The 24,364-nt window shown below is 40.9% G+C and overlaps 2 protein-coding genes across 2 annotated transcripts in view; one reads left to right on the plus strand and one right to left on the minus strand.

Annotated features, from left to right (window-relative positions):
• The first annotated feature begins 2,644 nt into the window (after positions 1 to 2,644).
• Positions 2,645 to 17,063, plus strand: LOC143035102 (glutamine amidotransferase-like class 1 domain-containing protein 3, mitochondrial). Its single transcript, XM_076201667.1, has 6 exons — positions 2,645 to 2,809; positions 4,280 to 4,420; positions 5,125 to 5,270; positions 11,542 to 11,708; positions 15,207 to 15,283; positions 16,478 to 17,063. The coding sequence occupies exons 1-6, from the start codon at positions 2,720 to 2,722 to the stop codon at positions 16,607 to 16,609; spliced, it is 753 nt and encodes a 250-aa protein (XP_076057782.1). The 5' UTR covers positions 2,645 to 2,719; the 3' UTR covers positions 16,610 to 17,063.
• A 3,543-nt stretch (positions 17,064 to 20,606) lies between these two features.
• LOC143035105 (glutathione S-transferase 1-1-like) overlaps positions 20,607 to 24,364 on the minus strand; it is a 36,855-nt gene continuing 33,097 nt past the window's right edge. The window contains exon 5 of the mRNA XM_076201670.1: positions 20,607 to 20,924. Within this exon, the coding sequence (XP_076057785.1) occupies positions 20,772 to 20,924 (153 nt within the window). The 3' untranslated portion in view covers positions 20,607 to 20,771. The remainder of the gene's footprint in view (positions 20,925 to 24,364) is intronic.

Genomic DNA, 24,364 nt, shown 5'->3' on the forward strand with positions numbered 1-24,364 from the left:
CCTCCATCCTAGCACTCCTGCTGAAACTGCATCAGCAAGGCAGGAGTGTTACGCTCAACTGGGTGCCAAGCCACGTAGGTGTCCCAGGTAACGAGCTAGCCGACGCCGCAGCTGAAGCGGCGCGCCAAAGACCCGAAGTCGATGTTGTCGTCCCTCTCAGCAGAAATCAGTTGCGCCTACGCACCAGGGCTCTTAATCAGGTACAACGGTTCCTTCAACACAGACTGGAGGCAGAGGTGTCAGAGAGGGCGAGGTGGTACAGGGCAGTCACAGACTATGAGCCCCTTGTACTTCCTCGCTCCACACCTAGAAAAGTGGAAACTCTGCTCTTCCGTCTGCGACTGGAGGACCGTTGTTTCTGGCAGATTAAAAGCAATCCAACACCTGAAGAGAGAAGATGCCGCCACTGTAGCCACCCTCAAGCACTACCTCAAGCATTGCCCCGCAACTGCTTTTCTGAGGAGAGGGCCTCCGACAACATCCGAGGGTCTTGTGCGTCGCCTATGCCGCCAGTGCCTACGAACTGCGTCGGCTGGTGGAGTGTCAGCCCCCCCTTTAATTGTGTTATATAATTACACTTGTATTCTCCATCATGTCGGGAAGGGTGAATTCACCGAGATGTGCATACATATATGTGCATACATATATGTGCATAGGTATGCACATCCGGTAAATGTATGAGTGGGCGTGGCCAAGCCACACACACTCATATATTGAATCACCCCCCCCTCTTTTCTATATCTATTACACCAATTGATACATAACACTATGACTAACACACAGTTAATGTTAGGAAGGGTGCATTCACTGAGATGTGCATACGTATTTCATATACGTATGCACATCTTGTGAATGTATGGGTGTGTGTGGTTGGGCCCACACACACTCATAAGTCAAATCACCCTCCAAACGGGCTCACCCATAAAGCCCGTGGGAATACTCTTCCCAAATTAAACAGAACAGAAACAGTTTAAAGGGAGGCCATTCCATAGAACAGTACTAGTGTAATACAATATGTTTTTGCAGAAACTAGAACGTATAAATAGGAAGCAGTCCGAGCTGTTTCTGGTGCAGTTATGTATTACTGGGTGGAAATTGTATCTTAGGTACTTTTGAGCATTATTGTTGTAGATATCATATAAATGATTTAGTTTCACGCGGTAATCAACAAGCAACGTTCTCACTTTTACAAATTCTATGGGTGTAACTAAATTTGTCATGATTTAGACGGAAATAACTGTCTGGAAACTGTATCTTGGGTACTTTGGAGCATTATTGTTGTAGATGTTATATAAATTATTTAGTTTCAGTTGTCGCGGCAATCAACAAGCAACGTTCTCACTTTTACAAATTCTATGGGTGTAACTAAAATTGTCATAATTTAGACTGAGATATAAACTATGGGCCCTATAGCAAATGAGAATTAAAAGTACATGTATCACGATGAAATAGTAAAGATAAATATTGGCAAAAACACACGTCTCTATCATCTTTTTCACTCTCCTTTATCTTTTTTTAGTTTCAGTTTCAATCTTCATTAATTTTCCCTTCCTCCAATTCACTCATTTCAGTTTCACTTCGTATTTTTTTTACTAGCAACACAAAAACGATAAACACCAATTTCCACATGCAAGAGATCAGGAATAAACAATACCTAACAACCACAATTAGTTTTTGACCTTTCTGCAAAAACTTGAAATATCTAGGCGAAAGCAACACTTACCAGGGGCCCACTTAGTAAAATCAATTTCACGAAATTCTCGGCCCAACTAAGTATATGCGTAAGATCCCCAACGTCGCGCTGTCGTCAACTAACTGTTATTCTTTTAAATTATCACCTCCTACCGAAATTCAAGACCCACTGAACGGCAATTTCCAAATACTGGTCAACGCTTTTGCTGCTCAGTGAAGTATGTAGCAATTAGATATCTTATGCCAAATCTTTTTGGAAGGGTGGAATGTGTGTACAAGGTGGAGGGTCATGGAAAAAAGAGTAAGAAATGATGAAGGTATGAAGAAATTGGAACAGTGGAGGAAGTGTGAAGTAGAGGTGTAGGACTGTGAATATGGTCTGATAAAGAGGGTTGGACAATCTAATATGCAGTAATCTGGTGATCAGAGGTACTAGGATAGGTTTCCCAAAGTTGGCCTGCCTGGCGAAAAGGGAGAATGGATAGGATAGATACGGAGCGAAACTCAGTGGATGTGAAATATCTCTCAGTTAGAAAAAAAATCGATTAATACGTTAATCTGATTGCCCAAGTACTTAAAATAATCATATATACAAATATTGTGGACCTTTTTCTTCTCCGTATCAGGAATGAATTATGGTAATTGGCGGAAATGTCAACTAGTTGCTTTCATATATATATAAATAGTAAAATGGCAGTGCAAAAATATTTTTAGATACAGGTGTTTACTACATGGCATAGAAACGTTTTTATTGATTTATTATTATTATTTTGGCAAAGTCAATGATGAGAATTGTTACTATGAGAAGGATAAAGAATATAAGTCCAATTTCGAAAGTAATTATTTAAAATAAAGTATAATAGATTACTTTTTTGATCGATTTTTTTTATTGTTTACATGACTCTATTTACAAATATAGCAATGTGATAAGTAAATAAATACTTCAGACCCCTTTCCACTCAGACCAGTATTTTGGGCCGGCCTGGTAACAGTGGACCCGTCGTAGTAATATTTAAAATTCATCAAAATGTTTTCTCTTGGAAGGACAGCTCTTCGAAACATTTCCCAAAAGTACTTCAGCACAGGTGTCAGCCTTCAGGCGCCTACTGTAGCCGTGGTATTTATCATATACCGTTCTCGTTAGTATGTGAAGTATCCATTGCAATGACAGTCATAGAAGGTTCTTGATGTTGTCTATACGAGAAAAGTGCTGGTTCCGTCAGCAACAAAATGTAGTACAATTGTATATCATTTTTCCACACCTTTCACAGTTCTAGACAATTGTCAGTGTAATGTCAACTCGACTGCTTGGTGATAACTAATATCAAAATGGGTTTTGTAAAAACAAGTTAAGAAAATAGCTACCAATGCAATATATTTGAAATAGCTAATTCTATGGAAACTATATCCATTTAATCAGTGTTGTCAACTACATAGCAGTCTTGCATAAATCCCAGCAAGCAGTACTTTTCCAAACCTAAAATAAAAATTACCTTGACAGATCACAGCTAAACCAAACATCACCTAAGCATAACTGAACAGAGGGCCTTGGGAAAACTATATAATGACAATCACAGTGATACTCTTGTCTTTCTTTTTAATTGTATTAGATGTGTTGAAGTCATGCAAAGGCCAAAACAAAAGCTAAGGGGTTTTGTCAAATACCCATACATATAATGATAATCATAAGACTGGCACATGCAGCCTGTTGGGAGGTATGGGTCAGCTAGCAGGGTGTAGATAAACTAGGGTACGATGTTCCTAAGCCTCAATGGAAATAAGTTTCGTATGCTTTATTGTGTTATCCTTGCAAGTATATACATTGTATTTTTATACCTGTGTATGCTAGTGCTAATAAATCTAAACCAAACCAACCGAGAATATTGGAGTGCCACATCAAGTGTCATTGATATCAGGTGGTATTATTCTGGAGAGGCTTGTCTTTTGAAGAAAAATGTTAAGATATTCATTTTCCTAAAAATGGGATGTAATGAAATTGAGGAAGGTGTGACAGTTTGAGGATGTTGCAAAGGGTTGCGTTAGTAAAGCATTAAAATGTGCAATATGATAAAGAGAATACAAGAGTAGGTAGTAATAGGTGGTATATCACATGTTAGTTTATAATCTGTTCAAAGATTATCAAGAGGACATAGCAAGATTTTGTAGACGATGCTTTTTCCCTCTTGACTGCAGTGTTAACCAGTGGCATAGAAACATCCATACTGATATAACAGTTCTAAGCTTATTTCTTGTATAGAAGGGCCCAAGGATCATTGTAGCTGTTATGGTATTGCAAATTTACTCTCATTGAAACCAAAGGCAAATCTTATTACATTCATCTCTGTCAAGAGATTAATATCCACTCATGAAAAGTCTGAATTTCTTCTTTCTTGCTGTTACCATTCATAAGTCTCCATATTCCTATGCTCCTGTGGTAGAGGATAAGAATGCTGTCACCATGTTCCAAGGCTTGTCATAAGAGGCCTTAATAGGATGGAGTATGGGGACTAGGAATTCTCCTGCAAATTCCCTCAACAAATGTTGTATATGTGTATTTGTATATATTCATCTGCTTCATTTACCACAGGTCCTCTCTGGTAATGGCGTTTTTGATGGTTCTGAAGTTCACGAAGCCTCAGCAACCCTTGTATCATTGACACGGGCTGGTGCTGAGGTAGCCTGTTATGCACCTGATATTGCACAGATGCATGTGATTGATCACTCTAAGGTAACAATATTAAATTTTAGTTCTGTAAGATAACCTACTTTTCACTACCAATTTCATCTCAGTAGATGTACTGTGTAGTGTTTAGTGTGTCCCTGTTTGGAATTAATTTTGTTTAAAAACTTTTGGTTTATATCTGCAAAGAAGAAACATATTTCTCAGTGACTTATTTTGTTTATGCAATGGGGTCCATAAGAGACCTTAATCTGCTTCACAGCCCCATTTGTTAACAAATTGTTCATTGTGTGATTTAATTACAAGCCCAGCCAACACCATGAAAAATATATAAAAATAAATTAAATAATAAACATAGTATGCATAACTGTAGTTCATTGCTCTATGAGTAAGTTTCTTCAGGATAAAAGGTAGTTGTCTAGATTTTACAGCAATCCTCAGTGTGTGCATACATACCAGAGACCTTTCCCCAATTATAAAGGGTTGGGTGAGTCAAAGAAAACACCCATACCATACACAAAACCTGTTCTGCCACTATTCTCATCTCAGCATCTGAGATGAAGGGTTGCACTGTCCCCTGATAATTTGGGTCAAAGGCAACACACTGAGGGAGAGCTCCTTCACAGCAGTGTGTTAAACATCCAGAAATGTTCTGTACTACCTCCCATATAAGGGGGAAGGGCCCTTGGTATATTGATAGATATGCATTTATATTGTTAAGAAGGAACTGTTCAAAATTTGCTTCTCCCTAGGGAGCACCTGCTGAGAATGAGACGAGGAATGTACTAGCCGAGTCAGCACGTATTGCGAGGGGAAATGTGAAACCACTGTCTGAACTTAATAGCTCTGGAGCTGATGCTGTAATCTTCCCAGGAGGTTTTGGAGCTGCCAAGAATCTGTAAGTTGTATAGTTTATTGCCTTGCAAAGTGAAAATTGTATTACTTGACAATGAGTAATGAAATAAGATTGATCAGAGTACTGAGAGGGTGTAGGCATACGAGAAGGATGAGTGAGGAAAAACTAGTAGAAAGTGTGGAAAGCAAAAGTGAATGGGGGTCACCTTGAAGGGAAAGACCAAGAATGAGGTGGATGGATGGGGTAAAGGGGACATTGGATGCAGTAGTAATGTTGAGCAAAGGAGAGAGTGCTAAAGACCGGAATGAAAGAAGAGTGGTTGTAAATGGATGAGGACATAATGTGGCCCAATGAGATGTTCTTGTCTGTTCCATATATTTCTTCAAATGGATGAGGGGAGAGGGATCACCATGTAATGAAGCAATGGGTAAACGATCTCTAGTTGTTGGACACTTTGTGGAAATGCTTTGTCTTGCTGCATTGTCTGTGACCTGATCAACAGGGAGGGAACAGGGATGACTTTTCATCCATGAGGTGCTGAGACAGTGAAGGAGTTTTGGATGGGTGTGGGATGGTTGTAGGGTATATGTGTGCTTTGAATTAGCCATCTCCTTTGTATTGGGATAATGCCATTTGGTATATAAATATATATGTTGGAAAACTGTAAACACCAGATTCAATTGAAGGGTTTATTTGCCTGACGTTTCGATTCCCGTCCAGGAATCGTCTTCAGGGGGTATAACGGCTACAAGAATGTGAACTCCTTATAAATCGCCAAAATGGTAAACCTGGGAAAGGTTCACCCTCTCAATCAATTGTACAAAGCATACCTCATTATAATAATAAGAAATAAATACATTACAATAGAAATTAGATATTGGTACCAATTAGAATAAAATAAAATTCAAATAAGTTACATGGCTGTGAACATAAAACAAGCAAAGCAAAAGTAACCATGGGTGACACTAATGTAAAAACAACAGACCATAAGACAGAGATGTAAATAGGAGTGGACCAAATGTCCGCAATGAAGAGTCAAGAACAAACGACTAAATTACAATCAAACAAAATACACACAAAAATACAAATAAAATAAGTTACATGGCTGTGAACAAAAACAAGTGTAGCATAAAGCCTCAAACATAACACTAAATGTCCACAAAGAAGTGTCAAGGGCAAACGGCTAAATTACAACCAAACAAATAAAACCAAACAAAATAAAAGAGTAAATGGCAGTAAACAAGTGTGACAGAAAACATCAGAACGAAACCCAAAAGTAAAAACAGAACATGATCTGTTTTTACTTTTGGGTTTTGTTCTGATGTTTTTTGTCACACTTGTTTACTGCCATTTACTCTTTTATTTTGTTTGGTTTTAAAACCAAACAAAATATAAGAGTAAATGGCAGTAAACAAGTGTGACAAAAAACATCAGAACGAAACCCAAAAGTAAAAACAGAATATAATCTGTTTTTACTTTTGGGTTTCGTTCTGATGTTTTTTGTCACACTTGTTTACTGCCATTTACTCTTTTATTTTGTTTGGTTGTAATTTAGCCGTTTGCCCTTGACACTTCTTTGCGGTCATTTGGTCAACTTTCATTTGCGTCTATGTTCTGAAGTTTCCACATTAGTGTTACGTTTGAGGCTTTTTGCTACACTTGTTTTTTGTTCACAGACATGTAACTTATTTTATTTGTATTTTTGTGTGTATTTTGTTTGATTGTAATTTAGTCGTTTGTTCTTATTCTTCATTGCGGACATTTGGTCCACTTCTATTTACATCTCTGTCTTATGGTCTGTTGTTTTTACATTAGTGTCACCCATGATTACTTATGCTTCGCTTGTTTTATGTTCACAGCCATGTAACTTTTATTTGAATTTTATTTTATTCTAATTGGTACCAATATCTAATTTCTATTGTAATGTATTTATTTTTTATTATTGTAATGAGGTATGCTTTGTACAATTGACTGAGAGGGTGAACCTTTCCCAGGTTTACCATTTCGGCGATTTATAAGGAGTTCACATTCTTGTAACCGTTCTACCCCCTGAAGACGATTCCTGGACGGGAATCAAAACGTCGGGCAAATAAACCCTTCAATTGAATCTGGTGTTTACAGTTTTCCAATATGGATCCCAGATTCCAAATCTTCTCTTAAATATATATGTATAGTAATCTTATTAGTATTGGCATGCAATGAGGGGACGGAGAGGGGGGGTCGCTGATTTAATGAAGCGGCCTTGCTGTGGATGTGCTGTGTCTTGCGACACTGCTTCTGACCCAGGGCAGTGGACAAGGTGCAGGGATGACCCGTCATCCAGGAGGTGCTCAGATAAGAGGGAGGGTGGAGGGGTGTGGAGTGTATTCAGGGATGATGGGTGGAAATGATTTTATGCCTTTCCCTTTTTGGCTACCTCCCTTGTATGGGGGAAAAAGCCTTGGTATATGTGTATGTATGCATGCTATTTACATATGTTTCTTATGGAAGAGGACAGAAGATAGGGGTGAATGGAGAATGGTTATGCATGTATGATGCTGTGATGCATGAGGGGGTGGGTGAGGGAGCATGTTTGAAAAATAAATTGACACAGCCCGAAGGGATTTCTCCCTGTCTTCTCCATTTCTGCATAAGGGGCTGGAGAGGGTGGTGTCACAGATTTAATGAAGCAGCCTTGCTGTAGATGTGCTGTGTCTTGCAACATTTCTTCTGGCCTAGGGCAGTAGGCGAGATGCAGGGTGACCCATCATCCAGGAGAAGCGAAGATAAGAGGGAGGGAAGGGGGTGGATGGGAGAGTGGAGTGTGTTGGGATGGAATGGGTGGAAGTAGTTCTTATGCATTTGCTTTTTGTCTATCTCCCTTGTAAGGGGGAAAAGCTTTTAGTATATGTATGTATGTTTTCTTTTATTATTTGTGGACAAACAGTGGGAGCCGGTACAAGTTGCCACTTTTTAATTTCTTCAATACAAGTCAAATATTCACGTGCACATTAACTGCCTGATGTACAATGATGCATCCACAATAAGCACATTATAAAATATAAAGTTACAGTTGTTATACTTGTTCTCTTTCACCCAGAATATTCATACATACATACATACATATACCAAGGCTTTTTCCCCCTTCCAAGGGAGGTAGCCAGAAAGGGAAAGGCATAAAAACACTCCCACCCATTTCATCCCTAAATACACTCCACACCCCTCCCACCCTCCCTCTCATCTGAGCACCTCCTGGATGACGGGTCATCCCTGCACCCTGCCCACCGCCCTGGGTCAGAAGCAGTGTCGTAAGACACAGTACATCCACAGCAAGGCCGCTTCATTTAATCGTCGACCCCCCCTCTCCGTCCCCCTTTGCATATAAGGCGAGGACGGGGAGAAATCCTTTCGGGCTGCGTCAAAATTCACTCACACATACTACCCCCCCCCGCCCCCCCGCCCATTCCTCCTCATGCAGTCACAACATCATCCATATACAACCATTCTCCACTCACCTCTGTCTTCCGTCCTCTCCCTTCCTTCCTCAACAGACATTCCCCTCTTCCCCAAAGCCCCCTTCACCCCATCCATCCACCTCATCCTAGGACGTCCCCTCATGTTCACTCCCTCCACATCTGCCTTCCATACCTCTTTTACTAGTCTTTCTTCACTCATTCTTTCCATGTGTCCAAACCATCCTAATATTCTTTCATCAACCCTATCTCCCAAATCCTTTTTCACCCCTGTTCTCCTCCTCACCTCCTCATTTCTCACTCTATCCAGCCTAGTAACCCCCACCATACTTCTCAGACACCTCATCTCAAACACATTCAAACTCCTTCTCTCTTCTTCTCTTATGTTCCACGTTTCTGCCCCATACAGTGCTGTTGGCACAATCACTCCTTCATACAGTCTCCTCTTCGCATCCATTCCCAAATGTCTATTCCTCATTACACTCTTTAAACCACCAAGGCATTTACTCGCTTCTCTCAATCTACATTCTACCTCCACCTTCACTCCACCTTTTCCTGCTACACTTGCACCCAAGTATCTAAAACTATCCACTTCCTCCAGTCGCTCTCCCTTAATGTTCACTTCCAGTCTACTGCCACTTTCACCCCTTGTACATCTCATCACCTTACTTTTACCCACATTTATCTTTAGCTTTCTTCTATCACATACTCTCCCAAACTCTGCCACCAGCTTCCTCAATCCCTCCTCTGACCCTGCCACAAACGCAGTGTCGTCCGCAAACAACAGCTGGCTCACCTCCCACTTTTCTCCATTTTCTCTAACCATCTCCAATCCCTGACCCACTACCCTTGCATTCACCTCTCGCACCACCCCATCCATGTATAAGTTGAACAGCCAGGGCGACATAACGCATCCTTGACGAAGTCCCACCTTTACTTCAAACCACTCACTCTCTCCATTTCTAATCCTGACACATGCTCTACTACTCTCATAAAAACTCTTGACAGCTCCCAAAAGCTTTCCTCCTATCCCATAAATCTGCATAACCTCCCACAGTGCCTTTCTGTCTACCCTATCATAAGCCTTTTCCAGATCCATAAAAGCCCAAAAAACATCCTTCCCCTTTCCTATAGGTTTCTCACATATCTGTCTTACCACAAAGATCTGATCTACACAACCTCTACCTGTCCTAAATCCACACTGTTCCTCACCAATTACTCCTTCTGTTCCTCTTCTAATCCTCTCAATTAAGATCCTCCCATAAGCCTTCCCTACTACACTTAACAGGCTAATCCCTCTGAAACTACTACATTCACACTTGTCCCCTTTTCCCTTGTAAAGAGGAACTATACAGGCACTTCTCCAGTCCTCCGGTACCCCACCCTCTCTCCAGCAAACATTAAACAACCTCACCAACCAGTCCACCATCACTGAACCTCCCTTTTTCAGACATTCTGCATGGCATCCATCCAGACCAGGTGCCTTACCTGCTTTCATCATCTTTACAACTGCCTTTACCTCATCCTTTCTTATTACTCCTCCATTCTCCTCACTCATCACTCTCATTTTCTTCGCATTTCCCACTGCAGCTATCTTTCCTTCCCTATCCTCCTTCACATTTAGCAACTCCCTAAAATATTCTGCCCATCTTCCCCTTACTGCCATCTCTTCCATTATCATCTCTCCATCTGTACCTTTTACCTTTTCTTCCCTACTTGATTCGCCTCCTCTTCCTCTCTTTAATTTCTTTCCAGAAGAGCGTGGAAGAAAGGGAGGCCTTTTGGATAGATTTAAATGAGTGCATAGAGGGTTTAGGAAGAAATGTCAATGTAATAGTACTGGGAGACCTTAATGCTAGGGTGGGAAATGGTCCAATCGATAGAGTGGTTGGGAAGTGTGGAGTTCCAGGAAAGAATCGTAGTGGAGAGTTGATGGTGGAAATGTGTCTAGAGAGTTGATGATAGCAAATACAGTGTTTCGGAAGAAAGTCAAGCATAAGTACACATGGGAGAGGGTGGTGGAGGGAAGGGTGGTAGATAGAGCGCTAATGGATTATGTAGTGGTAAATAGGATTATGATAGGAAGAGTTAAGGATGTACATGTGCTAAGGGGAGAGGGTGGGGGAATATCAGATCATTTTTTGGTGGAAGGTAAGCTGAGAGTGGAGGATAGATGGAGAAAGAGGAAAGGGACAAAAGGTAGGGAGGTTCTTAGAGTGAACTCCTTGAATGAAAAGGAAAAGGAGAAGGAGTACGAAAAGAAGCTGAAGGAGTGGGAGGGAGTAAAGGATAGAGCAGAGATGGGTGTGGAGGAGGAATGGGGATGGTTCAAGGAGGGAGTCTTAAAGTGTGCAAGGATGGTGTGTGGAACAAGAAGGACAGGGGGAAATAGAAAAAAGGGTAGTGAATGGTGGGATGAGGAAACAAAGAAGGTTGTAGAAGAGAAGAAGCGAGCATTCACAGATTGGTTACAAAAGAGGACGGGGGAGTCATATGAGACGTACAAAGAAAAGAAAAGAGAAGTAAAGCAAAAGGTAGAGGAGGCAAAGAGGAGAGCAGATGTGAAATGGGGTAGGAGTATGACAGAATGTTCATGATCACAGAAAATGCAATCGAGCCTGTTTTCAGAATACAGGCGTCACTCAGCTTCAGCTACAAAATAAATATAATCAGGACGCCAATGCCGGCATCCACATATACTCCCTTGGGCCTCATGACACCTTCATTGGTGTCATTGTATTCTTGGGGTTCAGATTATCTAGAAGCTACCTACACTGTTCCCCCACCATCTATTCAGCATTTGCTTATCTAATACATTGTGTCTTTGTGTTCATGAATAATATAATACATTTATCTTACAGCTCAGATTTTGCTGTAAAAGGTCCAGATATGTCTGTTATCCCAGATGTGGATCGTGTCTTGAAAGATTTCCATGCTGCCAAGAAGCCCATTGGCCTATGCTGCATTGCCCCCATGTTGGCAGCTAAAGTTTTTGGTGATGGTGTCAGCATTACTCTTGGCAAAAGTGGTAAGTATGATATAGTTTTAAGATCAATAGTGCTGTGTACTTTAAGGGGAGAAAGGTATGCATTTTAAGATATTAGGTGTGGGAGATTTGTCTTGGTATAATCACCTAGCAGCAGCCAGAATATGACATTATGTACATATCATATGGTAGCATTAGAGTGAAATTGAGATAAAGTAAGCTCTTAAAGAGTCATGATACATTAATAGTTTTACATAGATGCATCAGTTTATGGAACAAATTAAAAGTTGGACTAATGGAGGTATAGAGGTGGGGCCTCATTAGCATAGAACTGTGTGCATTACAAATGAGTGAATATATACAATTACATGCCAGACATTTTTGCATGTGAGAAATGAGGAGGTGAGGAGGAGAACAGGGGTGAAAAAGGATCTGGGAGAGAGGGTTGATGAAAGAATATTAGGATGGTTTGGACACATGGAAAGAATGAGTGACGAAAGACTAGTAAAAGAGGTATGGAAGGCAGATGTGGAGGGAGTGAACATGAGGGGACGTCCTAGGATGAGGTGGATGGATGGGGTGAAGGGGGCTTTGGGGAAGAGGGGAATGTCTGTTGAGGAAGGAAGGGAGAGGACGGAAGACAGAGGTGAGTGGAGAATGGTTGTATATGGATGATGTTGTGACGACATGAGGAGGAATAGGCGGGGGGGTGGGGGGTGGGGTAGTATGTGTGAGTAAATTTTGACGCAGCCCGAAGGGATTTCTCCCCGTCCTCTCCTTATATGCAAAGGGGGACGGAGAGGGGGGGTCGCCGATTAAATGAAGCGGCCTTGCTGTGGATGTACTGTGTCTTGCGACACTGCTTCTGACCCAGGGCGGTGGGCAGGGTTCAGGGATGACCCGTCATCCAGGAGGTGCTCAGATGAGAGGAAGGGTGGGAGGGGTGTGGAGTGTATTTAGGGATGAAATGGGTGGGAGTGTTTTTATGCCTTTCCTTTTGTGGCTACCTCCCTTGGAAGGGGGAAAAAGCCTTGGTATATGTATGTATGTATGTATATCCTTTTTGGGTAGATTTAAATCAGTGCTTAGAGAGTTGGGAGATCTCCATACTAGAGTAGGGGATAAACCAATAGATGGAATGGTTGGGAAGTTAAATACCAGGTAAAAATAATAGTGGAGAGTTGATGGTGATGTGTTCAGAGTTGATGATAGCTAACACAGTGTTTAAGGAAAAAAGTCAAGCATAAGTACACATGGGACAGGAGGAAGTGACAAGTTGTGCAAAGATGGTATGTGGAACAAGGATGATAGGAGGAAATAGAATGAAGGGTAGTGAGTGGTGGGATGATAAAGTAAAAATGGTAGTAGAAGAGAAGCGAGAATTCAGGGATTAGTTGCAAAGCAGGACTACAGAAACATACAAGAGGTTCAAAGAAAGAAAGAAAAAAGTAAAACAAGATAAAGGAGGCAAAAAGGAGAGCAAATGTAAAATATGGGAGGAGTAATTTGAAATTTTGAAAGTAATAAAAAGATGTTTTGGAAGGAAGGTAAGAGAGGAAGGGGAAGTGAGTCAAGCAGAGAAGAAAAGGTTAAAGTTGTAGATGGACAGATGATAATGAGCAGAGGAGAGTTGTTGAATGTGGAGGAGGATAGGGAGGGATTGATGGTGACAGTGGGAGGAGCTAAGAAAATGATGGTGATGGAAGTGGAAAAAGGAAGATACAAGAAAAATTGAGGTACAAGAGGTTTAAAAACAAGAGCAGGTAAGGTGAATTGGGTTGGATGGGTGTCATGTGGGTCTGAAGGGTGGCACAGTAATAGCAGAATGGCTAGTAAGGTTGCTGAATGTGTTAAGGGAGAGTAGAGTGCAAGAGGACTGAAAGAGTGCCTGTATAGTTCCACTTTACAAAGGAAAAGGGGACAAATATGATCATAGTAGTTTTAGAGGGATCAGTTTTTTTAGTGTAGTCATGAGGAGCAAGTGGGTACGCGATGATGCCGACGTCGGCGTCTTGATTATATTTATTGTAGTTGTACCTACGTAACCTCCATTCTCTCTAAACTGGCTTCATCATATTTTCTATGGTTATCAAAATTCACGGGTGAAAGAGAACGAACGATTGAGCACTGACTTTATTTTTTATAATGCGATTATTATGACACAACATCGCACGTTGGGCAGCTAATGCTGCCAGACGTGCGATGTTCCCCAGAGTGAAGAGGTTAAGAGGAGAGGGAGTAATTGGTGAGGAGTAGTATAGGTTTAGGAATAGTAGGGATTATGTGGATTAGATTTTTATGGTAAGGCAGAGATGTGAGAAAAACTTAGCAAAAGGTAAAGATGATTTTTGTGTCTGGATTTGGAAAAAGCTTATGACAGGGTAGAGAGGAAGTCACTGTGGGAGGTATTGCAGATGAGATTGGGGAGCTGTTAAGGACAGTCAAGGAGTTTTTACAAGAGTAGTAGATTATGTAGAGCATAGTAGTAGAGCATATATGAGGGGGGAAAGAGTGGTGGATAGGAGTGGAATTGGTGGGAGTAGGGATGTGCCTTTGACTTGGCTACCTCCCTTATAAGGGGGAAAAAGCTTTTGGTATATAGATAGTAGAGTATGTGTTGGAATAGGAAATAAGAGAGCATGTGATTTGAGGTAAAGGTGGGGCTGCTTCAAGGCTGTGTCATGTCGCCATGGTTGTTCAATGTGTACATGGATGGGGTGATGCAGGAGGTGAATGCAAGGGATATGGGCAGGGGACGGGAGATTCTATCTATATACCAAGGGCTTTTTTTCCCCCTTACCAGAGAGGTAGCCAAGTCAAAAAGCATGCACCCACTCCCATCCACCACCCTTTCATCTTGGCTCCTCATGCATGATGGGTCGTCCCTGTATCCTGCCCACTGCCCTGGGCCAGAAGCAATGTAACAAGACACAGTATATCCAGAGCAAGGCTGCTTCATTGAACTGGTGACCCCCCCTCTCCATCCCCTCATGTAGAAAAAGAGAAGACGGCAAGAAATCCCTTCAGCCTGGGTCAAAATATTGTTCATACACAACCACTCCCAAGGGTGAAAAGGTCTTTGAGGAAGAGAGAAATATCTGTTGAGCAAGGAAGGGAGAAGGCAAGAGATAGGGATGAGTGGAGAATGGCTGTGTATAAATGATACTTTGGTGCAAAGAAGGGAGGGGGCAGGGAAGGGTTGTGTGTGGATATTTTGATGCAGCCTAAAGGGATTTCTCTCTGTCTTCCCTATTTTATGCATGAGGAGTCAGAGAGGGAGTATCAATGATTAAAAGAAGTGGCCTTGCTGTGGAAGTGCTGTGTCTTGCTGCATTGCTTCTAACCCAGGGTAATGGGCAGGGATGACCCTTCATCCATGAGGAGCTAAGATGAGAGGGAAACAAAGATGGTGGAGAGGAGTGGAATAGGTGAGAGTGGGTGCTTGCCTTTTGATTTGACTACCTCCAATATAAGGGGGTGGGAAATTCTTGGTATATAGATAGACATACCTAATACTAAAGATGTACCCTTCTCTTTCAGATGATGGATCAGGCAAATGGCCTTATGGCGGGTCTATTGAAGCGGCCAAAGCACTTGGAGCAAGTCCAGTGGAAAAAGTAAGACTGTTAATTTGTATAAGGAAAATTTCTTTAGCATTTTTTACATGCAACAGGGAATGGAGGAGAATTATAGAACAAGGGAAACAAGATCTTTTAACTCAAGTGACTTGTGGGATAATCTGGTGGGATTTCCTGGCTACCTGGGAGATGTGGGTCTCCTGCAAGAGAGACCTAAAGCAGTGGATTGATTAATTGAAGGGATAGGACATACACATATGTAACAACCTACCTCCAATACTATGCAATACATCCACACAAAAACACATTCACATCCAGACCAAACTGAACACTCTACCAGCAACCTCTAGACATCAGCCCCTGAAAAATCCATATCAAAAGAAGTAAGAACCATATTTGGTACTCCTACATTCAGGACTATTCAGCAGTAAAACATCAAAGAATAGGCATGGCCAAAGAATCAAACTGCCCTAGATGCAACCACCACATAGAGCACACTGAACACCTCATCTTACAGTGTCCCACACAACAATCCCTAAACAATACCACAATATCTCATCCCACATAATAGCCTGACTGAAGGCTGTAACCAGGTACCTGGGAGCCATGAGTTTCTTGCAAGAGACTGATTTATAGAGGGACAGGACTTGAGAAGTGTAGTTCCCTTCCTGTATATCACAAAGTAAATACTTTGACAGGTCATAAAACAAGCACTTCAAGACAGATCCTCCCAAACTCTATACTTCACATCAACCCAACAAAGAAATCTTTTATCACAACAGTGTTTAGGCTCCCACCCAGCATTGAAACAATACTAACACTGAATAAACTTCACTATAGAATTGATTAGGCCCAGATAATATCACCATACAGGAAACACAGAACATCTCGACCTACCTTGTCCAACTATCACCCTACTCAGACAATTACTCAGTATCTCTTCCTTGAGTGATTTGTGGACCAATCTGGTGGCCATTGCTGATTACTTAGGAGACATGAGTCTCCTAGAAAAGACTTGGGGCAATGAATTACTTGATTATTTATTTATATTTCCTGTTTTAATGGGCTGGATTCTAAGGCTGAAAATGTTGAACATATTTCTTTATATTACTGGCTCATGCTGGTCAGATCCTCTATGACATTGTTTTAAAGGATCTTGTGCCATGATATTATGTGTATTAGTGTATGACTATAGTGCAGGTTTTTAGAGCAATATTTATTTTGTTTTTACAGAGTGTGGAGGAAGTAAACGTTGATGAAGCTAACAAGATTGTGACTACCCCAGCATTCATGTTTGAAGGAAAATTCCACGAGATCCACGATGGTGTCTCCAAGATGGTTAATGCGGTCATTGGGCTTATATAAAGTGACTTATAAATGGAGTTTGCTTTGGGTAACCAAGGAAACATTGATTTAGTGCTACTGATATTAATTTTGAGGAACATTATTCTCTCAAAGATATATTATTCCATTTGACGGCCACTCCACTTGTGAGGGAGATGAATGCCTATGTATATATATATTCCCATCATATGAATGCAGTGCTTAAGAGTCCAAAATGCTCATGTAGATTGGTCTTTAAAGTATCACCACTGTTAAGGTAATTTAAAATGAGAAAGTTAGCACAGAACTGAATTTTAATTCATTGAGTATTGTCTTGGACAATAGGCAAAAGAATTGAAGATCAGTAGGGTCAATGAATATTTGTGCAAATCCAGAATAGAAAAAGTAGGAATTGGCAGTTACATTAACTCCCCTCTCCACTGAATACTGTTACTTCTAAGGCACCCCAGATATTGTGATAAACTTCAAATCTTGTCATGTGCGTTTCATTTTTAGTCCTGTGGCTAGCATTGACCTGAAATTCAATGCAGGCCTCCTGTGTCTAAGTCAGGAACACTGCACACTCCTCCTGGCAGACTTTCACTGGGTCACATGAAGAATTGTCATCCCAGAATGCCCACATGAAGAATCGTCACCCCATGAGATCCCACCTGAAGAACTGTCACCCCAGTACATCAAATATCAACAGTGGAATAAGGATTAGATTAGGTTAGGTTAGGTTGAATGAAGGTTATGACTGTCATAAACTTATCAAACAAAGAGTTGTAAACCCAGGATGACCCACATAAAGAATTGTCACCCTAGGATAGTTCACATGAAGAATTGTCATCCTGTTGAAGTCTGGGGTGATGATTCTCCATGTGATCCCTTTCACTTTTATAGACAAAAGAGGACAAAACAGTTAACAATTTTCATATGCAAGAGACCACAAAGCATTCCTGCAAACTCTGAAACTTGTCAACATTAATTAATACCAACAAAGCAATTAAAAAATCCCTTCATATTTATCATATATATATATATACATACACTGGGATGGTTTGGGCATACAGAAAGAGTGAAGGCCGACTAAAAAAAGTGTGGAAGGCAGAGGTGAATGAAGCAAACCTATAGGGAATATAGAATGATGTGGATAGTATTTCTCACAACACTTCACCCAGACATTTCTTGCCACCTTTTCATTTGCCTTCATATCTCCATTCAGTGCCACATGAACCCTACTCAAAACCCTCCACTTGTCCCAGCCTCTCACTTTTCATACTTGCATGCAACCCACCATCGTCATCACTACCTGCACATTTTAAAACCTCACTTGTGCCAACATTTACCCTCAACTCCTTCCTTTCAAACCCCCCTCCAAAATAACCAATAACTCTCCCAGTGCCTTTTCAAAATCAAGAACATGTGCAGTGTCAAGGCCCACCTCTTGCATCTCTCAACTCTCACCCACAAACTCCAAACTTCCAGATTTCCACATCCACCCCTCTCTAACCAATCCATATTAAAGAAGCACAGTGATACACAACAATAAGCCAGCCCCAATTTTACTGCAAACCACTCTTCCCATCCACTACACATGGCCTGCCATGAAAAGAGTTCCCCCAATTCCACACATCTGCAATATATTAATATCTCTCTATTAACCCCACCACAAATACACGAGTCCATGAAAACTAAAAATCTTTATCCCTTGCAAAACAATACACCTATAACACCACAGATGCTTAATCTACACACTCTTCTCTCCCAAACCAATACTGGTCCCCCCAACCACTTCCTCCACTTTCCTCTTTATCCCCTCAACCAACACATGCCCATGGATCATACTAAAGACCGACAAGTATTCAAAATTACTGATACTTGTTGGTAGAGGACCACAAAGCACTTAAAAGCATCCAAAATAACTACATATCACAGTGTTGCTACTGAGTTGCAGGTAAACTGGTGATTTGTCACAGGGATTACTTGTTGGCAGAAAAAAACTTATTTCAGTGTCATCTGCATAAATCTCTTCTCATTACCGTCACCCTCCCAACATTACCAACAACTGAAGCCTGTGATATAGGTTTTTGGGTGTCAAAACAACACCTAAATATCTATATCTCTTCTCTTCCTCCACAACCACCAGACACCAGCCTCTAGAAACAACCATAATCAAATAACTGTTCCATCAGTGGTAGATCCATTTTTTTTTTCTTTCATTACCTGCCTCATGTACACTGGTACATAAAATAAAGCTGTATTACAGTGGCAGAAGTATATTCAACACATTATTGAGGGCAAATCTTTAAGATGTAAGATTAAGTATTATTTTTGCCCAATATTCTGAAAAAATTAAGTGAGAACATATACTTCAATTTATATTCAAAATCATTGTATTCATGTTACAGAGTACATCTCTTTAAAAACATCATCTATATTTACAAAATTCAGGTTAACCCCCCCCAATTCTGATCCTGGATCTGCCACTGCTCCATCAACAAACTGAAGACACACAGCTGCATGCCAGCCACCCTAATATCAATCCCTCTGAAACCTCTCTCTCTCTCTCTCTCTCAAGAGGACTGAGTCCACTGCAGCCACCATCAGCCCTAAGTTACCAGAGAAGGTTGGATGACCACATCATAGATAACTGTCCAGGATGTAACACTTCACCCCATACTATACAACACATTATGGAAGATTGCATTGTATACAATCATGCTTGCCAACAACACAATATATATTCTATAAGGGATTTGTGGGAAAACTCGGTTCCAGCCATTGCATTCCTCAGAGAAATGGGACTGCTTAGCCAGACAGTCTAAGGAACCACAAAAACTGAAACCTTGTTATTTTCCTCTATACTCAACAAATCCTTGAAATACTCTGCCCAACTTTCTCTCACTCCCTTCTTTTACATTAAAAACTTCATCTGTTCCTCACCCTCTCCTCTCTACCCAAATCACTTTCTTGTACACTTCACTTCATCTGAAACCTCCTATTCTTTTCAAAATCCTTAAATAGACACATCACTATTCTTATGACCTCTCTTGTCTTGCATTTTGCCTTCACCCTCTTTACTCTGCACCTCTCATACACTTCATTTCTTATTTGCAACCATCCCTCAGTGCACTGGTGGTACAATCATCTTCCTAGATGTGGGTTCGAGTTCCACACTTCACTTCGATTCCCAGCAGAGACTTTTACCCCAAGAGTTCAAGTAGAGAGCAAAAATGACGACTCTGGCTGTAGTTATGCATTTCCTGGCATATGCTCCTCACCTTTTTGTATGCATGCCTCTTTTCTGCCAATGACCATACCTATTCATTATACATTTCACTGTCTTTCCTTTGTTCCCATCCATCCTCATCCTACAAACTGTCTTAGCACATTTTAATACTTCCTCCTTGCAATACATCCAAAGTATTGGAAATTCAAAAACTCTTATAAAAGGGGGTAGTAGTCATCCACTTCATACCTAATTAAATCCCAATTAATGCCCTTCCTATCCTTGTGCCCCACTGCATAGCCTTAGAATGAAACTGAACATCAAAGAATGTCAAACCTCTTTTCTATGGGATACTATTGAATAAAGTGATTATGCTAGGAGACTTGAACTGGGAAGCATACAATCATGAGGGTTTCTGGGGCAATACTTTGTTAGACACTGCAGTAGATAATATAATTAATATGAGTAAAAGGAGTGACACAAATATAAGATGATATTCCAGTGAGACTGGGACTTTGTTCTACCCAAAGAACCTGGTACTACTGCCTTGTTGAAGTATACAAGCTCCACAGGTAGTGAATTATAGAGCTGAGAAAATAATCATACAAACATGTCAGATACAATTTTGGAAAAACATTTTGTTCAAGGAAATTTTCTGGGAAACAAGAAGGAATTCATAAATACTAATGAAATTGGGAAGAAATGAACAAACTTTGTAAATTCCTACAACTTGGGTTAGTACACACATGTGCCAAAAGGTTAGTGGAGAGAATAACTAGTTAAAGGATTAGTTTAATAAAAAAAATATTTATGTGCTTTTACTGTGTATTTCCTGATAGTACAAGTCTTGTAACACAAATCTGATGGAAATATCAACACAAGTATTTCTACACTATATTTGAATGGTACTGTAGAAGCTTTCTGCTGTATATTCTTTTAAAGACATACTTTAGAAAATGTGCAACTTCTAAATTAATTTTCAATTTCTTTGACCTTAGCTTTAAATTCAGCTCCAAGTGCAGCAGCACCACTAGCACTGCATTCTTCATAACCTTCCATTTGGTTCCTGCATCGATTCAGCCAAGACTCTACATTGGTGTGTTTACTAATATCAATACCAAAAGCCTGTAAAGGAAAAAAAGAAGACAATATATTTAGTACCGGTACTGCATGATACTTATGATACCCTGTCTGGGGTATTGGCTATATGTTACTGTGAGGTTAAAATTTGCTCAGTACCATGCAGCTGATACTTTAGGGTCTATATAGGGCACCCCTATGGACCAGAGCCATGCATCATTTTGTGTTGGAGAAAATCTCTATTCATAGAGAAATGAAGCTACTTTATTATACAGTGACTGTCCCTCTGTTGTGATGTCCCCCCTCTTAATACTATCCTAAACCACTTCTCTGAATATACATTTTTATTTTTGCCACCGAGTGTTCTCACTTGAGTTGTAAAAGGTGACTAAAATTGGGCGAGGATAGGACTGGACGTCCTACTCTCTGCAGCCCCAAAGGGGCCATTCCTAAAAAAACCAAAGGCATAAGAGTGTCTTGGAGTTTTCCAAACAGAACCTTAAGGTTTGGGTCTTTAAATGTCCAAGGGTGTGGTACAGATGAGAGTAAAATGAAAGAGACAGGCAGTATGTTTGTGAGAAGAAAGATGGATGAGTTGGCATTGAGTGAAACTAAGTTGAAAGGGAGAGGTGAGTTTGAGTTTGGGAGTGTAGTGGGGAGGATGTCAGGAGTGATGAGAGGATGAGGAAGAGAGGGGGTGGCTCTATTAGTAAGTGAAGTGATAGGTAAGCATGTAGTGGAGTGGAAGGTTTCTTCAAGGTTAATGTGGATGAAGGTGAAACTGGGAAGAGAGGCATGGGTCTTTTTAAGTGTACATAGGCCTGGTAGTGTGAAGAATGTAGAGGAAAGGGAGGCTTTTTGAATAAAGTTAGAAAGTGCATAGAGGGTATAGGGAAAAATGTCAATGTAGTATTGGGAGATCTCAATGCTAGGAGGTGAACCAATAGAGAAACATATGAAAGGAACAAAGAAAAAAGAAGAAAAGTAAAATATAAAGGAGGCAAAAAGGAGAGCAGATCTGAAATGGGGTAAGAGTATGACAGAAAATTTTGAAAGTAATAAAAAGATGTTTGGGAAGGAAATTAAGAGAGGAAGAGGAGGCGAATCAAATAGAAAAAAGGTAAAAGGTGCAGATAGAGAGATGATAATGGAAGAGGTGGCAGTAAGAGGAAGATGGACAGAGTTTTAGGGAGTTGCTAAATGTGAAGGAGGATAGGGAGGAAAAGGTAGATGCAGTGGGAGGCACTAAGAAAATGACAGTGCTGAATGAGAAAAATGGGGAAGAATTAAGGAAAGATGAGGTGAAAGCAGTTATCAAAATGATGAGAGCAGGCAAGGCACCTGGGTTAGATGGGTGTCATGTGGAATGTCTAAATAAGGGAGGTAAAGTGATGGTGGACTGGCTGGTGAAGTTGTTTAATGTTTGTCTAAAAGAGGGTAGAGTGCTGGAGGACTGTGATGCATCATCGAATCATTGTACATCAGGCAGCTGATACTGCCCATGAGAATTTGACTCATGCTGAAGAGGTTAAGGGAGAGAGGCTGGAGGAAGTGGATAGCTTTAGATGCTTCCACCCGTTTGTGGCAGGGAAGGGGTGGGTGGTCAAGGTAGAATGTAGATTGAGAGAAGCAAGTAAATGCTTTGGGGGATGAAAATGTAATGAGAAATAGATTTGGGAATGGATGCTAAGAAGAGATTGTATGAAAGGGTGACTGTGTCGACAGTACTGTTTGGGGCAGAAACATGGAACATAAGAGAGGCAGAGTCTAAGTGTATTTGGGATGAGTTGTCCGAGAAGTATGGTAGGGATTAGTAGCCTGGACAGAGTGAAAAACAAGGAGATGAGGAGGAGAGTGTGGATGGAAAAGGAGATGGGAGATAGGATTGATGAAAGAGTATTGGGATGGTTTGGACACATGTAAAGAATGAGAGAAGAAAGATTATTAAAGCAGGTGTGGAAGGCAGAGGTGAAGGGAGTGAAAATGATGGGGCAATCAAGGATGAGATGGATGGATGGGGTAAGTGGGGCATTGAGAAAGACAGGCATGCCTGTTAAGGAAGGAAGGGAGAAGACAGAAGACAGGGATGAGTGGAGAATGGTTGTGTATGGATGATGCTGTGATGCATTGAAGAGAGTGAATTATATTTTGACACAGCTTAAAGGGATTTCTCCCCCATCTCTTTTTCTGCATGGGGGGGATGGAGGGGGGGGTGTTGCCAATTAAATGAAGTGGCCTTGCTGTGGATGTGCTGTATCTTGCTGCATTGCTTCTGACCCAGGGCAATGGGTGAGATGTAGCCATCATCCAAAAGCCAAGAAAAGAGGAGGGGAGGAGTGGTGAATGGGAGTGGAATGTGTGGGGATGTAAAGGGTGGGAGTGGATTTATGCTTTTTGACTTTGGCTACCTCCCTTGTAAGGGGGAAAAATCCCTTATTATGTATGAAATGCAAAGAATACTCTATGGGTATGAAAAAATATAAATACAGTAAGAATAATGTTCTTTCCTCTAAATAAGAGAAGGGTGGCTCAGTCAAAGCATAAATCCATATTGTAAACAAAATCTTTTAAAATATTCCACCCATCTTAGCTCCTCAGGAAGGAAGGGTTGCCCCATGCCTCAACAAATAATTACACTAAAATTGCTTAAATACATTCAACCTAGCTGTTACCCTATTTATTACATATTAGAACAAACATGTGGTATGCCAGGATGGCATGAAAACAGAAAAACTATTGAAGATATGTACATTCAAATACGTTAGGCCCCTTACAAGGGAGGAAGCCAAAGTTAACAAACATAATTCCACTCCCACCTATTACATCTCTACCCATTTTACCCCCATTCATCACCTCCCACTTTCTCCCTCTCATCTTGGCTCTCCCTGGATGACGGGTCATTCCTGTATCTCACCCCTTGCCCTGGGTCAGAAACAATTTAGCAAGATACAGCACATCCACACCAAGACCACTCTGTTCCTTCATGCGGTAATATTGAAGACAAGGAAATCCCTTTGGGCTGCATCAAAACATCATTCACTCTCCAACCCCCTACACCCGCCCACTCCCTTCCATGCATCACAGTATCATCTATACACAGCCATTCTCAACTCGCCCCTAACTTCTGTCTTTTCCTTTCCTTCCTCAAAAGACATACCTCTCTTTCTCAATGCCCCTTTTACCCCATCCATTCATCTCATCCTTGGTTGCCCCCTCATGTTCTCATCATCCACCTCTGCCTTCCACACTTTTTACTAATCTTTCTTCACTCATTCTATACAGGTGCCCAAACCATCCCAATACTCTTTCATCAACCCTATCTCCCATCTACTTTTCCATCCCCGCTCTCCTCCTTGTTTCTTACTTTATCCAACCTTGTAACCACTACCATACATTTCAAATATTTCATCTAAAATACATTTAAACTCTTCCCCTCTTACATTCCATGTTTCTGCCCCATACAGTGCTGTTAGCACAACCACCCC

Source organism: Oratosquilla oratoria, chromosome 18, assembly GCF_046742065.1.
Source record: "Oratosquilla oratoria isolate Oo_2021 chromosome 18, ASM4674206v1, whole genome shotgun sequence".
NCBI classification, from domain to species: Eukaryota; Metazoa; Arthropoda; class Malacostraca; order Stomatopoda; family Squillidae; genus Oratosquilla; species Oratosquilla oratoria.